The sequence below is a fragment of the Vicia villosa genome, linkage group LG7, assembly GCF_029867415.1.
Source record: "Vicia villosa cultivar HV-30 ecotype Madison, WI linkage group LG7, Vvil1.0, whole genome shotgun sequence".
Classification (NCBI taxonomy): domain Eukaryota; kingdom Viridiplantae; phylum Streptophyta; class Magnoliopsida; order Fabales; family Fabaceae; genus Vicia; species Vicia villosa.
In genome coordinates this window covers 64,497,279-64,513,322 of record NC_081186.1, presented here as the reverse complement: position 1 = coordinate 64,513,322, position 16,044 = coordinate 64,497,279, and the positions used below count along the sequence as shown (strand labels likewise).

At 36.4% G+C, this 16,044-nt stretch overlaps 1 protein-coding gene across 1 annotated transcript; it reads right to left on the bottom strand.

The window, feature by feature from the left end:
- Positions 1 to 4,393: 4,393 nt before the first annotated feature.
- LOC131619215 (uncharacterized) lies at positions 4,394 to 5,437 on the bottom strand. The gene is made up of 2 exons (XM_058890337.1): positions 5,356 to 5,437; positions 4,394 to 5,052 (listed from the first exon to the last, which is right to left on the bottom strand). Exons 1-2 carry the CDS (start codon positions 5,435 to 5,437, stop codon positions 4,394 to 4,396), a joined length of 741 nt encoding a protein of 246 aa, XP_058746320.1.
- Between the last annotated feature and the right edge of the window lie 10,607 nt (positions 5,438 to 16,044).

Sequence of the window (16,044 nt, the reverse complement as noted above, 5' to 3'; positions counted from 1 at the left end):
AATAATAGTTTTCATGCAAGCATTGGGATGGCCCCATATGAGGCTCTCTATGGAAGGCGATGCCAGACTCCATTATGTTGGTATCAAGATGGAGAAAATATGATAGTGGGACCAGAGATGGTGCAACAAACTACCGATAAAGTTAAGATGATTCGTCAAAGAATGAAAGTTTCCCAAGATCGCCAAAAGAGCTATGCAGATAGGCGTCGTAGGCCTTTGGAGTTTAAGGAAGGAGAACATGTATTTCTTCGAGTCACCCCAACCACCGGTGTAGGTAGAGCTTTAAAGGCGAGGAAACTGACCCCTAAATTTATTGGACCATACCAAATCACAAAGAGGATTGGGAAAGTTGCATACAGAATTGCACTACCACCGGTACTATCAAGAATTCATGATGTGTTCCATGTGTCTCAATTAAGGAAATATGTTTCAGATCCCTCGCATGTGATCACACCCGATGACATCCAGTTGAAGGAAAACTTGTCATTTGAAGTACCCCCGGTAAAAATTGGAGATAAGAAGATAAAGCGCCTCAGAAACAAGGAGATACTACTAGTTAAGGTAATTTGGAACGAAGCCACAGGAGATGCAACTTGGGAACTAGAAAGCATGATAAAGGAACAATATCCAGAGCTCTTCAACACCGTCTAAGTTTCGAGGACGAAACTTCTTTTTGGAGGGGAGTAATGTAAGACCCGTAGTTTTAAATAATTATAAGTATCATGGTGTAGGATTAATAAGGGAGTTAGAGGTTTTTCGATTATTAATCCTTATTATGGTCTATAAATAAACATCGAGTGGTTAAAACCATACCGGAGCATTGTCGAAAATTTAGTAATATTTTTCCACGATGCTCTAATAGTTTTATTTATCTATGAAAAAGATTCGTCACATTTACCAAAAAAAATTAAGTAGAAGTTTTCAGGCGTACCGGTCGAAATAAGTCATCATTATAAGAAAATTAGCGAGCGAAATATTTCGAGTTTTGATCTGTACCTGATTATTTTATTAATCCATATTACGCATAGAGCGAGTGGGTAAGCTCCTTTTATTTTTTTTAACGCAATTTACGGTTACACTTTTACCTGTTAAAGCTTGTTTAACCGGGTATTTTTATTTAAGATTTTGATCATTTTCAGTCTGTTTTATTAAACTTCGTACCGCGTAGATCATTTTAACATATTCATTTTTATTTTTCGATAAAATGCACGTTCGGCTGTTATTCGTTCCGGTCTTTTTTTTTCTAAAGCCTTATTCGTGTAAAATAGTTTTCTTTTATTCCCTCTAGTAGAACAAAAAGTCTTGTAGCCCAAGTTTATATGTTGTGCACGTTGGCATTATAGAGTGATTAAACAACTAATTTAATTTCTTGAAACTACAAAATATCATGATATTTTCTACTTAGCAATGATGACAAATTCTCTGTGAGAGAAGGATCTAAGGGCTTGAGAAACATCTTCATCTTCATCTAATAGCCATAAACCAATGTGGTATATGATAAATACATGTCTAGTGTAAAACCTAAAATACACCCCATTCCACACTTTTCTCTCTCTCGGCTAAGACTAAAATATCACAGCAAACCTCTTCATATATTCATTGTACCTCTACTACCTATATGTTGCGGGTTAACGCCCACCCAGACCATGGCACAGTACCCGATGCCACCACTGGAGATGGTGACATGGACGACGTGGGATTTTACTGATAGGGACAGGCTTAGTGCTTGGAGTTTAGACCCAGCTGCAGGCACAGCATACTATCATGGGCAGGTCATTATCACTACTTATCTTGACGCACTTCAGATACACCAGAGTACAGTCTGGCAGATACCTCCTTTTCCTGTTTCTATTCATATCTTGGGTGCTCCATGGTATACTCCACTAGACCCTCAGTCTGAGACGCAGACGAGTTCGGTAGGGAGTACCGCACCATTCGGTGGTTTGGGAACTACCGCTCAAGGAGGATTTGAGGTTGGTGGACCTTCGGTACCGGTGGAGACATTGGAGGAGGCGATGCATACCTCTTTATTTGTATTCAAACTATTATTATCTTATATTATTAGTCTTAATCACCATAAAATGTTACAGATTATGAACAAAAGTAAGAGACGATAAGAGAAATGAAAGAATTAGCCCCAAAATATTTAAACAACACCTATTAAATATAACTTACCATTACTTTTATCAGCAAAGTAAATATCAAATAATCATTAGTTTTATCTAATATTTAAACAACACCTATTAGATATAATTTGCCATTACTTTTATCAGCAAACCCTATATCAAATAATCATTACTTTTAATAAATAACTTTAAAATACTACATGCATTCCTATGATACAGTGTATCTACAATATGCTGAAAATACTACATGTAAAAGAGAAACAATTTTGTGTTTTTTATTTGTATTTTGAGAGAGTCATATATCTACTATATATTTAATGATAGGCTGAGCAGTTTTGGTTCACCTTTCCAAACACCTTTTCAACTCTGTCAGGTAAAAGTTCAATTTGTAGTATGTAGCCTATAGATTGCAACCATCCTATGGACAACATAGCTGTCTACTCACGTGCTGTTCTGCTTTCCAATGAATCTTCGCAGTACAAGAAAGTTTATATTACTCATTGTTGCGTGAGAAAGTTTGTACATCCTACAAACTATAATAATTAATAGTAATATTTGAATATTCCTCAAACATGTAAAGACCATTTTGGGAAGACTTTTGATTTTCAAATTGAATTAATAGTTTTTGCGGGAAACTTAAAATTTTCAAATTACCCTCTCTTTTTTTTTAGTGCTCTTTCACAACACCATGTTGAACAACTTTTGTATTCACAAGGCAGGAATAGCAACTGAACCTAAATCTTCCCTTACTTCATGCTGCAACATCAGTTCAATTTCCTTCTTTTTCTAATGGATCTTTTTGATTAAGTCTTATATACAATACTATTCATAAAACTCATCTTCATTAATGGATTCACGTGATACTTCAACGACATCTGCTACTACAAAACTTGCTAGATGGAGAAGAAAACTTATATTAGCTCAAAGGCGATGCACGCGTAAAAATTTGACAGGAAAGATCCCAACTGTCGTGATACAACCAGCTTCAGTTCCCATGCATAAACATACACAACCACAGAGACGTGGTGGCTCTACGTGGACAAACCATTGTTCAACTGAAACTGCTTTTTCAACTGTCCTTGAAAAAGGCCAATCTTCAGGTGCTGCTTCAAGTGCTGCTTCACTTGCTAGGAAGAGGAGGATAGACATATTGAGCAACAGGAACAATGTCTCTAATCACCCAAACAAAGAAATTTCCCCCTTACGAAAACAACCTTTTTTTACCACCACCCTGACACCGAATTCATCGAACCGTATCCCTCTATCTCCCAGCCTGTCTAACCAAATTAACACTGCCCCGTCCAATACACTTTTAAATCAACAAACATCTCACAAAAGGAGGAGAACACTTCCCACTGCTGGCAATAACCTGTTGGCAACTTTTAACCAAACCATTCCACCTCCGTGTAACACCAACCATGCTTCTACTTCCAAAGCAGGCAATGCAAGCAGCAACTTACTTATTAACTTTACTACTATGTTTTTTTTATGGGTAATATTCACTTTGTTACTTATTAACTTTACTATTATGTTGTTGTTTTTTGTTTTTTTGGTAATAGTCACTTTGTTATCACAATTTATAGCTATTTTAAATACTTCAATTGTACACCCTAAATGTTTTTTTAATTATAATATCATAACTCCTATTTGGGACAGACCTTTATTTTAATCGATTTTTACTATTGAAAAATGTATACCATAATTATGTTTTTACTTGTAAGATGGTTTTCTAAACTAATCTTTGTATAATAAACATATGATAGTATCAAGTGGGGATTTAAAATAAATGCGCAACCCACACCAGAACCCGTGCGACCGCACGGGTTTGTTACTAGTTAAAAGATATGATTGAAAAAGTATAGTAATAATTATGTTTTTAAAGTGAGAATAAAATTAATTTTAAAACAAATTAGTTTTTTTTAAAGTGATATTTATTTTTAAATGTCTTTTAAAATGTGTTTGAATTTCATTGAATTTCACCACAATGAATTAAATTGACTTTTAAACTTCTTTGTTAAGTTTAAAAAAAATATGAATTGAATATTATTTTATAAAAACTGTAATAAATACTCCTTTCGTCTCACAATAGGTGTCTTCTTTATAATTTCTATATTTTTTAAGATAACGATTAATTGTATTGATTTTAATGATAAAATGAATATGAGGCGTGCTACTTGAGCTTATGAGGCGTGCTACTGCAGAGCCATCAGTCGAGGTTAAACTAAAAGGTATTCTTGTTCCCATATAATTGTTCACATTCAGCTCTCCTAACTTAACGGCAAACAAACCAAATCAACAGCAAAGTCTATGTCGAAGATCGACAAGGGAGACTTCAAACACACTAGAGAAGTAGTCACTGATCCCTTAGCTGGAGTATCGACGACCATCTCTCCATTCATAGAAGACAACACAAGACCCAACTTATCCACACAATCAGCAACAATAAAACAATGAGTAGCACCAGTATCAATAATAGTAATTAAATGAGCAATATTAATGATACATGTATCTTTGATCATTCTATCCTTAGTAGCTGTCTGCGTCCTTGCAAACACTATCCCAACAGATTGTGCCTTCTTCGGCTTCTGACACTGACTACTAATATGCCCTTCTTCACCACAGTTGAAGCAAACCACCTCCTTACACTTACAATCAGTTATTATGTGCCCGACTTCGCCACAACAGAAACACCTATTTACCTTTGTAGTACATGCATTACTCTTATGACCAGGTTTTCCAAATTTGAAACACACAACTCCAGTAGGAGTGTCTCCAGCACTAGTTCTCTGACCATTAGCAACCTTCTGTTTACCCTTACCAACTGGAGCATCATAAGATTTTCCACAGTTATGTTGGTGCTTACCCTGCTTCTCATTGAGGATCTTATAATGAGCGTTATTGTCCTCTTCATAAATTCTGTAACTATCTATCAAATCCAGAAAGTTGTAAATCTTTTGGTATCCAATTGCCTTCTTGATCTCAGGACGCAACCCACTCTCAAATTTGATGCACTTTGAAAAATCAATAGTTTCCTCGTTATAGTGAGGATAGAACTTTGCCGACTCCACGAACTTTGCAGCACAGTCCGTAACCGACACATTTCATTACTTCAACTCGAGGAATTCAATCTCCTTCTGTCTGCGAACATCCTCAAGGTAGTACTTCCTCATAAATTCCCTACTAAAAACAACCCAAGTGATAACCTCGCCTGCAGCATCCAACCTCTAACGAGTCTCTAGCCACCAAACATCAGCTTCGATCTCCAGCATGTGAGTACCATAATGCACCTTCTGCGCTGGAATGCAGTCCATCACTCAGAAAATCCTTTCTATCTCCTTGAGCCAAGCTAACGCTCCATCAGGATCACACTTGACCTTGAAGGTAGGAGGATTCTCCCTCTAAAAGGTCTCCAAACTACGGGACTCATCATGCACACGCATGTTAGGTTGGTTCTGCATAGCCTGAGCCATCGCTTCCAAGGCAGCAACAATTGCAACATCATTCCTTACAGCCGCCTTCTGCTTCACACCGCACAAAAAAAACGTCAGAAACTAAATTGGCAATTGTTATACCCCAAAATTTGCCCGCATCTTTTTTCAGAGAGAAGGCAACAGACTTCTGTCTAAAAATTGGGAGTTTCATATAATCTTGGATTTTATTTCATAAATATCCCGATTTTATTAATACTCAGTTTTTTTAGAATATTTTTTATACGGTATTTTGGTTCGCTGTTGAATTTATTCTTACACAAACGCCAAATACTGTTTATCACTTCACACGTTGTTTATTTGAGATTTATTTTCAGATAAATAATACTGACGCAATTGGTACAGAATTAAATTTTGCAGGCGCAGAGTCCGGGGATTCAGACTGTACTGGTAACAATTAAATTATTATTAGTTTTTGTTTCCCACTAATTTTTGTACTATATTATTATTTTCAAATCTTTTCCTTTCTTTTCAAATCTCTTTCTTTCAAATCAAATCCTAACTTTATTCTATACATCTTTCTTTTCAAACCCTACCATACACTTTCTTTCAAATCCTACTACCACTCAAATTTTCCTTTGTTCAAGATCCATGATGCTGAAATAAACAGCGAGGGAGGATGAGAGACCTATTGTAAGAAACCTGTTATGCGATGTTATGGATGCAAATGCAATTTTTTCAAGGATCTTTAGGAATTTAGTTAGCAATATTTAGAAAATGATTTGGTCGCGTCTTTGTCTAAAGAATTCTGAATTTTGTCTTTGAACGTCCTTCTTCGAGAAATCTAGCTCACCATATCGAGTGGGTCATCGCTCTGATTCGGGATATTTCTGAATTTGAAAATGCATGGCTAGAGGAAAATAAATCCTCTTGCCCCTTGATAGGCACTGTGTCTTTGAATTGGAAGGTATGTGGCTAGAGGAAAATAAATCCTCTTGCCCCTTGATTAGGAAATCAATCCTTGATTGGAGTCCCTGAAATTGTGCGCCCTAAATCCCTAAGATCCTTGAAAGGGTTAGTTAAATCATGTTATGCTTATGATGTCATGATGTCATCTGAATGCAGTGCATTAGGCGTAGTGTGAGATAGTAAGGACAAACAAGTCATTTTAACAACACCTGCAAGGAAATGAAGGTTAGTAGCAAACACAAACAAGTCACACAAGTCACACAATTTTTGGCTTAAGGCTTGCATGGAGTATGATCAGGTGTCCTTCCCAAAGGTACTTCTATGGATAAGGAGATTTCAGCAATAGGTTCTATAAGTTATCCAGAATTGTCAGCCCTTCTAAAGCACCCTCGGACATGATACATCCGCATCACGCAATGATACTTTGAGAAAGGACCTATCTTAATTGTAGCATCGGGTAGCGACTAGTTCTCAACATTTGTCAAGAGTAGTCCCCCCACTACGTTCCTAAAGGTCAGGATGGGTTAAGGGTAACTAAAGGTCCTTGAGCTCCGGCGCACCCACAGACACATACATAGACCCCCCTCATTTGAGAAAGGTGTGCATATGCTATGGAGTCCTAACTCAAGTGTGAACTTCATATTGACTCATCTCCCACATATGTGAAAGAGGTCGCCATGACTATGCCACTCCTAATCTTAAGTGTACTATCATCATTTATCGAGGCAACATTGAGGGACGAGATCACTTTATTCGTAGGCAACTCGAAGGGACTATGATCTTTTATTCCGAGGGACTATGATGATTTGAACTCGTAGGCAGCAAGCTAAGGTATCCCTATATCCGAGGGACTTGACTATTTTGATCGAGAAGGCAACCAAGAGGGGTTACCTTATAGGTGAGTGTGTGTAGCAATCATGTGGTTAATTCAGATATATTTAATCTTGAATTAGTGATCTACGTCCAGTTATTAGTCTTGTCACTCCCTATTTTACTAACCACGCAGTTAATATATTTACAGAAAAATAAAGTGTGGAAAGTAAATAATCTACGCTATTACAAAGCTTCGGGAATGGGGAATACACGATAAAAACCGGGGGAGGCGGAAAGTAAAGTGCGGAAAGTATAAAGGTCCTAATTACTATTACATCAAAATCGAATGAACAACCTATACACCTTCTAGAATTAAAATGACAGATATTAAATAATTAAATAAAAGCATAAATAAACAAATGCATAATTTAAATAATGACGGAAATAGCGAATAATCGTACATGCGCCATTCAATGGATTTTGAGATGAGAAGAGAATCGCGAGAAATTGGAATTTAGAAATTAAGTGAAGTCCTGAATTAAACTAATTGCAAAACTGATCCTAATTACTAAGTTAATTAAAATTATCAAAATTTAATTATAATCAAATTAACTAGATCAAAATTAAATTAATAGAACCTAATTACTAAAAGTAATAAAAATTATTAAACTTAAATCTAATATTTTGCTTTTTTATGGTTGATTTTAATAAAAGGAAAAAATACATTAGTAAAAAACAAACAAACAAAAGAAGAAAAAGAAACAAACAAATGGGTCTGGGGGGTGTTACCTGGAATGAGAGGCGTATGGCCCAATAGATAAGTGGCCCAGTAGATAGGTGGCCCAGGAGAGTGCGCTCGTTCCTATGCTGCAGCCTTCTGGAGGTCCACCATGAGGAGGCGCCTTCAGCGTATGAACACAAGGAAATAATAATTGTAAAAAAGGTGGTTGCACGCAGCAACCAAGGTGCGAACGCACGCTAATGGGGTTGCATATCAAACACCTTACCAATTGCACTGTTATCATTTGCAGTTAGTAACACTTATCAAAACGATAATTAAAAGTCAGATTTATGTATTGAAATTCAAACGAGCAGTCAGCGCCGGGCCCACATGACAAACGCAGGCCAAATAAATGCAGAGAGAGAGACTGGAAATTTTGACCAACCACTCCCCTCACTACGCGTGGCTTCAACGTTTCCCAGACCACTATTCACCTTCTTCTTCACGGTTCTTGCGGAAATTGCTGCGGATTTAACCATGCTTTTACCTGCGAATTTATTCCTTCGAATTCTGCAAAAACCAACACTCACAAAAAGACACGTGAAGCAACCAAAGTAAGTGCCCAGATCCCTTTTATGGAGTGTTACGAGTGTTGTGACATGTTTATTACGAACTATGGTGACCTGTAGTGGTGAAACCGAAACACACTTGTGTTTTGCCCTAACAATGGCAAACAGCGATTCACACGTCCAAACTAAAAAAGAATGACACAAACAGGTTCTAAACAATCATATGAATGGGAATGGATGATTAAAATTTATTTAAAATGCATCAATCTTTGAAACATGATTTGGACAAGAAAAGCAAACCGTGAAGGTATATTGAAGTGTTTACAGTGCTTCAAGACTTGATAGTGGACGAGGTTGCTTCCTGGGACATCAAAGAACTTCGTTTTATCCTTAAGAAAGCTTGCAAACGGCTGCAACTTTTGAACTCGAATGTCACCTTGTTAGGGTATTTTAGGGTTGCCAATTTTGAACTTCGTTTTTTAAGATTTCGTTAGGGTATTGGAGGCTGCCAATTTCGTCCTCTCTCCATTAGGTCTTGTTAGGTATATATAGAGAGGTATTTTAGGGTTGAGAACTTAGGCCAAACATCCCTTAATTTGTGAGGAAAATATTAGAAAATATTTGATTCCATATTGCACCAAGTATTTCTATTTTGAGTCTTCTACTATTTTATGCATGTTTTCCTTAAATCATGGCCATTGGATCAACCTCCATCTGATTATATGATTTTACAAATATTCAAATTGTATTTTATCATTAAATAATGATTTTATTTTGATTTATTTTGATTTTAATGAATAAATTCAAAATAAAATAAATAAAAAACCACAAGTTAAAGATAAAATGATTCATGGGCCTTTTATGAGCTAAAATCCACGTGGGTACTTCAATTGTTAAGGCCCGTTGCTTAAAAAAACCAAATTTCCTCACTTAAGTTTTTGTAATCTTCTTGAAATTTGACCAACTTATGAGCTTCATATCTCCCTCTATTTGTGTCATATGAACATATTCTAGGACTTTTTAGAAAGCCCAAGATGTCCTCTAACCAATGTCTTTGGTCTCATGTCAAAATAATTTTCCATGCTCCTTGTGTGTTCTTTTGAAAAAAATGTCTTTTGGTTGACTTTTGAAAAGGACCTATAATGTTTTGGTCCATATCTCTCAAATGAAGCATTTTTAGACTTGGCATGTGAGAGACAAAATTTTAGAGAATTCAATTTCCTTCAAAATGAGCTTTGGATGGAAAATTTCTGATGTTCCATGTGAGAGTTATGGCTGGTCAAAGTTCAGTTGACTTTCTCCTATGAAAACCCTAATTTAGAAACTTTTGGAATTATTGATTTCTGATCTTTCCTTGATGAACCATGATCAATTCTTGATCAAATGGTGAATGATACTTTATAATGAGGATGTTGACCAAAAATCAGAAGTTTTGATTGTGGTTTGACCATAGTTTGACTTTTAGGTCAACCAGTCAATTTTTGATCGTTTGGTCCGTTGGGTGAACAATCTTTAGAATCAGAGCTTGAAAATTGGTATGAGGATCCTTTGAGGCATATGAGAGACCATGGGTTTCTTTTGAGGTCTTAGAACCTGATTTTACTGTGAGGAAAACAAAACCCTAATTAAGAGGCACTTGTTTAGGAGATAGGTAGCTTTGAGCAATTGGAGATCTTTGAGCATTTGAAAGTCAGGTGGACTGAAATGTGATGGGCAAATTTTGGGGTATGACAACTAGGTAAGCAAGTGACTGTTCTGGGTACTTGTCTTAAGTTGATGAAATGTCTGGAGGTGTGACATCTCAGGGGGGTCAAAATTAGGGTATGACACTAAGGTATGCCCTTCTATTTATTGGCAAAATGATCAGAGTAGTTGGAGAGAGTGAGCTTGCTTAGTGAGGTTACTTTGGTTTCTTGGCCATGAAGAAATTTAAAGAATACCCAAAATGCAAAGATGAGCTCTTTGATACCACTCCCTAGCCATCGGTTTTGCTTGATCTTAGGGGAAAAAATTGATGCAGAAATGAGCTCTAATTGGTTGGGAGAAGCTTCCTTTGGTGAATCACCACTTGGCCATAAATTCTCAAAAATGTAATCATTACATAATCAAATGTTTTGGTTTTTTGGAATATTCTCCAATATTTGTACAATGATGCAATTGATTCAATCCTATCCTTTATGATGTTTCTTAGGTTTAGAGGCATCAATTAGTGTAGGCCTTTGCATAAAAATGACCAAACCAAAATTGGTCATGACTTGTAATTTTACTTCATGAGCGTAACTTTGAACAAGCATAACTCTTAGCTCAAAATGAATTTGGAGAAGGTTGAACACAATTTGGAAAGCCCTTGATATGTACTTCAATTCATTAGTTTGGAGTTTCCTCAAAATCATTTGGGAAATTTGTGTAAAATGGGCCTAAAATTGGAAGAAAATTAGATTAAAAAAACACTTAGAATTTTACTAAGTGTTTATAACCTATGACTTTCAAAACTTATATCTCAAATGATTGATCTTTTGGAAAAAGTTTCAATAAGAAGAGTTGTTTTATTTTGCAAGATATACAACTTTAATGTTGGGAGATTTTTGAGTGTGTAAGCAAAATTTTGAGTTCCAAAAATGCCATTGAAAACCCTAATTTTGACTTTTGTTGACTTTTTGATCCTTGATGGATTTTCTTGATTTTCTTTGGTCAAATGACTTCAATAATCATTTGTTCATGATATTGATCCTTAAAATTCATGGTTTGATCCAAAATCCTAAAAGTCAAAGGTGATCTTATACAGTTGACTTTCTCTAGATGGAGTGAAATCTTGGAGTTTTGTGATGAATCGATCCCTCCTTCTTAAATAAATGAAATGAATGGATTGTATTGAAGTATTGGAGGCCTTGGAATCGTGGTTTAGGTTGTGGAGCCATGTCCTGATTAAAAGTCAACTATCCAGGTGAATTAGTTTAAAAACCATAATTGTAGGCCAAATGAAATTGATGATTGTGGCCTCTGAATTGAAGTACAATTCCCATTGGATATTGAAATAGGGATCATTTAAGGGTGATTGATAATTTTGAGTGATGCCCTGGAGCCTTTTAGGGTCTCCCTAATGTGGGCCATGATTTTAGTCCTTGATAGGCTGAAAACCCTAGTTTAGTATCCTAAGCAAGCTTGAGTCCTGATGACTGATGTCTAATCATCATAGGTGGATGAATGGATCATTTTGAGTCCTATGCTTGTATTAGGGATCATTTCTTTATTGATTGATCCTTTTCTTCAGCTTCTTGTCCTTGGACACGATCGACTGAGTGTTTGGTAAGCAAGAGTCTGCTCTGAGTACTTGTCTTGAGTTGATGAAATGTTTGGAGATGTGACATCTCAGGGGGGGTCAAAATTAGGGTATGACAGGGTTGACCTACCATACATTCTGTTTATCCACATGTGGAATCATGTGAAGGAATCTAGAGAACCATCCAGGCTGAAATCTCAAAAGATCAAAAGAAACATCACCCCTATGTGAAGACTTACCTCTGATATTCTGAATGAGACTGGTCTGATACAAGAGCTGAGAGAAAATGGAACTATTAAATATCTAGAAGCAACGTGTGGGAGCACTCTCAATGCTCACTCTATGAAGAAAATGAAACTGATCCAGAATATTACCTCTCCTCCCAGAGTGGTAAATGAGATTCGGTCTAGAAGGGTTCCGGCTGTTGATGACTTTGAGTTATTCTTCAAGAATGAACATCCAAACACCATCCTTTTCTTTCTGGAGATGTCCCTTAGGGATAAAACAGAGTTTGATCAAGCATGGTTAAACAATAGACTTCTTCCAACTATAGATGATCCTACTGCATCTTAGAAGAGGAAGTCCAAAGCAGAACGTTCTCCCAGAAAGAAAACCAAGCTGAAGAAGAAGAAAACTTCAGGTATTTCTATAATTGAGTCTATACCTCCTATTATTACTTCTGAAAATTTATCAACAGAACAACCAGAACATCAATCTGACTCTGATCAACCTAACCATGATTCCCTCAAGGTTCCTAGATCATCTGAATCTCTTAGGCAACTAATAGATGACATAAAAAACATAGATGCTTCTATTCTACATGATGAATCTTCACCAGAACAATCACCAGAACAACCACCTAAAACCACCAAACAATCCACTAAATCTTAACCTTTTGCTTCAACACAATCTAAAGGCAAGCAGCCGATCCATTCTTTTGAACCCAATCTAAATCCACAACCTCTGAACACCATTTTCCCACCTATACCGAATGAAAACATTTTCTCCTCTGCTCAACCTCAACCTTCTGAAACTCAACCAAAACCCACCTCTCCATTATCTGATCCCCTACTAGAAGTTGACATTCCCATTTACTGCAACTTTTCTGACCCATCATCACCATCATCATCTGACTCTCTTTTTCATAACCATCGCCCCTTTGAACCTACCCCCCAAAATCCTTCATCTGAACCATTTGTTGTAGTCTTAGACTCTGACAACGAAGCAGAATCTTCCCTCCTCTCATCCTCTTCAAACACCTCTCTTCTGTTTGAAAGACCCTCTGCCCCATATCTCATCTCTCACACCTAAGAACAAATATCCTTCATCAGACCCAACCCAACCCCACCTTTTGTTGATATTCAATTTCATCTGTTAAAACATAAGGTACGCACTAGGTTAGATTATTTGAAGATTTCCTATGACTCCAAGCTGGATCATGTAGCTGCTGGAAAGCTTTGGAAGGATTTCTTTGAGGACGTGCAAACAAATTTTCTGGATCTCCAAAAAGACTGTCTTGGTACTGCTCCTGGTCCTGCTGGACTGGCTCTAGAGTATGGTGATGGGAGGTATTTTCATCCCATTTTGAACTGGGAACCTCTGGAGAAATCTCCGTTTGTTGATGAGATGGAGTTGGACTCTGATGATATGGATCTTGATAACCCTCTGCCCATGGTAGTCTGGACTCCAGTTCAAATGGTCAACAATCGACCAGTTTGACCTAAAAGTCAGCTATGGTCAAATCACAGTCAAAACTCCTGATTTTTGGTCAACAACAATATTTTGAAGTCACATTCATAATTTGATCAAGTATTGATCATGATTCATCAAGGAAAGCTTCAAAATCATCAAAAGTCCAAGTTTCTAATTTAGGGTTTTGACCTAAAAGTCAACTGAACTTTGACTAGCCATAACTTTCCCATGGTTCATCATAATATTCCCAACCAAAGCCTATTTTTAAGGAAATTGAATTCTCTACATTTGGAAGATATGAGCCAAAACATTACAGGTTCTTTTGAATGTCAACTAAAAGTTTTTTTTTGTCAAAGCCAATATCATCAAGATAATATCTCCAATTACAAAAAAGGTTACAAAGTGGCTTGTAGTGGACATCTTGGGCTTTCAAAAAGTCCTAGAACACCTCCATACCTTAAATATTTAGAGATATATACTTGGTACAAGTTGGTCGATTTTTTAGAAAGGCTTGAAACCGTAAGTTGCTTATTTCATATTTTTGAGGATTGGGCCTTAAGACTTGGACTTTCCATGTGATTTTGAGCTTGACGGAGGCCCATTGGTCATATAGAGTTTATTTCATGATTTTATTTATTTTATATTTGATTTTATTCATTTAAAATTCAAATTAAATCTATTAAACTGATGGGAAATATTAAAGGGATGGAGGAGATTATTTTGGCATCTAATATTGAGTCTCCAAATCATAATAAATCAGTGCAAATTCATGGGAGATTGATTGAACAAGATTGGACCCAAAAATAACAAAATTTCAATTTAATTTCAATCAAATTTCTCACCATCAAAAGACATGATTTTATTTGATTCTCTCCAAACATGTAAACCTAAAATCATTCTCTCTATATACTCATATTATTCAAGGCATAAGAGGAACGAAAAAGAGGAGGAAAAAGAAAAGGGTTTTGTATTACAAAAAGATCCAAACTAGGGCACGTGAAAAGAAGTTGTTGCTGCTAGTTTCAAAGCTGATGGATCGTCCAATCTCGTCCCTAAGGTGATACAGAATAGGTTTTGAAAATTCTAGTAACACACGCTTGATGTCAAACTAGATGTTATGACATCCACAATACGACAGTATAGATAGTAATAACAGAACAACATAAAACAATAAAAAACACACATAATTATTTAGCCAGTTCGGTTTAAACAACCTACTCTGGGGGCTACCAAGCCAGGGATGAAGTCCACTATTAGTAGTATCAATTCAAAGCTAAACTCTCCCGTTTACAACTTCTCACTTAATCATTATCCAATGACCCTTCTACCTAGGTTCTACCAAGATATGGAATATCTCCATTCCATTCCCTCTCAATCACAGCAGTGATTACACATAAACAAATAAACGATTACAGATAGAAGAGACTATTCAAAAACACACCTTGATCTGCTTAAAAGCTTCAATCCAGAGACACACACTCGTGCTTAAAAGCTTAGAGTGACATTAAACACACACAACTAATTCCAACGCAATCATCAAGGACAATTGCTTCGATCACACGAGGCAGTTACAGAACAATAGTTCTTCACAATATAAAATCTTTTGTCTGCGTTCCAAAATAAGATTGAAGTCCATTTTAAATGTGAAGGATAGAAAAACACTTAGAAAGGGGGGGTTTGAATAAGTGTAGCTTTAAAAACTTGACAGATAAAAATAAATTGCACAGTTATTTTTATCCTGGTTCGTTGTTAACTAAACTACTCCAGTCCACCCCCGCAGAGATGATTTACCTCAACTGAGGATTTAATCCACTAATCGCACGGATTACAATGGTTTTCCACTTAGTCAGCAACTAAGTCTTCTAGAGTCTTCTGATCACACACTGATCACTCCAGGAACAACTGCTTAGATACCCTCTAAGACTTTTCTAGAGTATACTGATCCACACGATCACTCTAGTTATAACCTGCTTAGATAACCTCTAAGACTTCCTAGAGTATTCTGATCCACACGATCACTCTAGTTCCTTACAACTTAATGTAATCAATTCTAAGAGTATTACAATTGCTTCTTAAAAGCGATAATCACAAACTGTGATATTTCTCTTAATCGTTTAAGCTTAATCTCACTAAAATATTACAAAAGCAATGTAGTGAGCTTTGATGAAGATGAAGATTCTGAGCTTTGAATTTGAACAGCGTTTCAGCAAGTTTAATATGAGTTGTTTTGGTGCAGAAATGTTAACCTTGCTTCTCATCAGAACTTCATATTTATAGGCGTTGGAGAAGATGACCGTTGAGTGCATTTAATGCTTTGCGTGTTCCGTACAGCATCGCATTTAATGTTATACGCTTTTGTCAACTACCTCGAGCCTTGTTCACGCTGTGTCTACTGACGTAGCCTTTAGTAGCTTTTAACGTTCCTTTTGTCAGTCAGCGTAGCTTG